The sequence below is a fragment of the Etheostoma cragini genome, chromosome 13 (genome assembly GCF_013103735.1).
Source record: "Etheostoma cragini isolate CJK2018 chromosome 13, CSU_Ecrag_1.0, whole genome shotgun sequence".
Classification (NCBI taxonomy): Eukaryota; Metazoa; Chordata; class Actinopteri; order Perciformes; family Percidae; genus Etheostoma; species Etheostoma cragini.
This window is the reverse complement of record NC_048419.1, coordinates 26080684-26082031: the sequence shown is the minus strand read 5'-3', so window position 1 is coordinate 26082031 and position 1348 is coordinate 26080684. Positions and strand designations below refer to the sequence as shown.

Genomic DNA, 1348 nt, shown 5'->3' with positions numbered 1-1348 from the left:
CGACAGCATTCTGCCCCGGGTCCCAGAGACCTGACAGCATTCTGCCCCGGGTCCCAGAGACCCGACAGCATTCTGCCCTGGGATCCAGAGACCCGACAGCATTCTGCCCCGGGTCCCAGAGACCCGACAGCATTCTGGCCCGGGTCCCAGAGACCCGACGGCCGAGGCAGCCCCAGTAGAGCTGTACAGTCGAATGCTCTCGTCATGCTGATGATCAGTTGTATCTGCAGCGATGTCCCGGTGAAGTGTGAAAACAATCTAGAATCTAGAATTAAAAAGCGTCTTTGTATTCTGGTTCTTGTTGTGTGCAAAACCAGATCCTTGTTATCCCTCCTCAGGAGATCCTGCCGTTAGTCACAGAAACGTCTGCTTTGCTGATGGAGGTTTTATCAGATGTAGCCACGTTAACATGGAACAACACAACCATAACATTCAGAAATGAGCAAACTATGTGAACGGCAAAATTGTTACTTTAACAGTTTTTAACGTTTTGCAATTGATTTCAACAAACGTGATCGCGAATTTTCTCTTGACTCCATCTGGAAAACTATTCCTGATTTAGTATTTTTGACCCTCTGAATTTACCGTTGGACACACCTCGGCATGATACGGGACCGCATGAGAAGGGACGGATGACATGGGACGCTCCATGCTAGAGCCATACCCGTCTCGCTCGGTGGACATGTCCTGGTCAACCAACACCTCCTGCCTGGTCAAGAAGGCTCCCCAGCGCCTTTTCTTCCTGAGGACACTGAGGAAGAGTCAGCTTTCCTTGACTATCCTGGTGAACTTCTATCGCTGTGCTGTAGAAAGCATCCTGACCAACTGGGCAGCAGCTGCGTTCTGTTTACATGTAAATCTGCAACACCGTACTTTAACTGTAATATAACATTACTTTCCACTGCACTTTAATTCAGATAGCTTCGGCCCAAACTTTATTTATAGCCGCCTGTAAATATATTCATAGTACATATTCACCTGTAAACTCTGTAAACCATTAGTATATTATGTTCATTGTACATATCTGTAAAATTTCTACTTCTAGTAATATCCAACTGTATATTATATTCATTACTTATCCTGCTGAAAATCTTGCTCACAATACTTGTTATCTATATTTTATATTCATAGGACAAACCCATCTGTAAAATTCTGTTTATAATAGTATATTCATCTCATGGTATTCATCTCTATATTTATCCAGTACATATACATGTCCTGCATTTACTGCTATTGCACTTCTGGTTAGACCCAAACTGCATTTCGTTGCCTTTTACCTGTACCTGTACATGTACCTGTACATGTACCTATGTAATGACAATAAAGTTGTATCTAATATATATATATA

The 1348-nt window shown here is 43.0% G+C and overlaps 1 protein-coding gene across 1 annotated transcript in view; it reads right to left on the bottom strand.

Moving 5' to 3' along the window:
* The window catches only part of pwwp2a (PWWP domain containing 2A), a 4536-nt gene that overhangs the window by 2181 nt on the left and 1007 nt on the right, over positions 1–1348 (bottom strand). The window contains exon 2 of the mRNA XM_034890900.1: positions 586–742. Coding sequence (XP_034746791.1) covers positions 586–742 — 157 coding nt within the window. The remainder of the gene's footprint in view (positions 1–585; positions 743–1348) is intronic.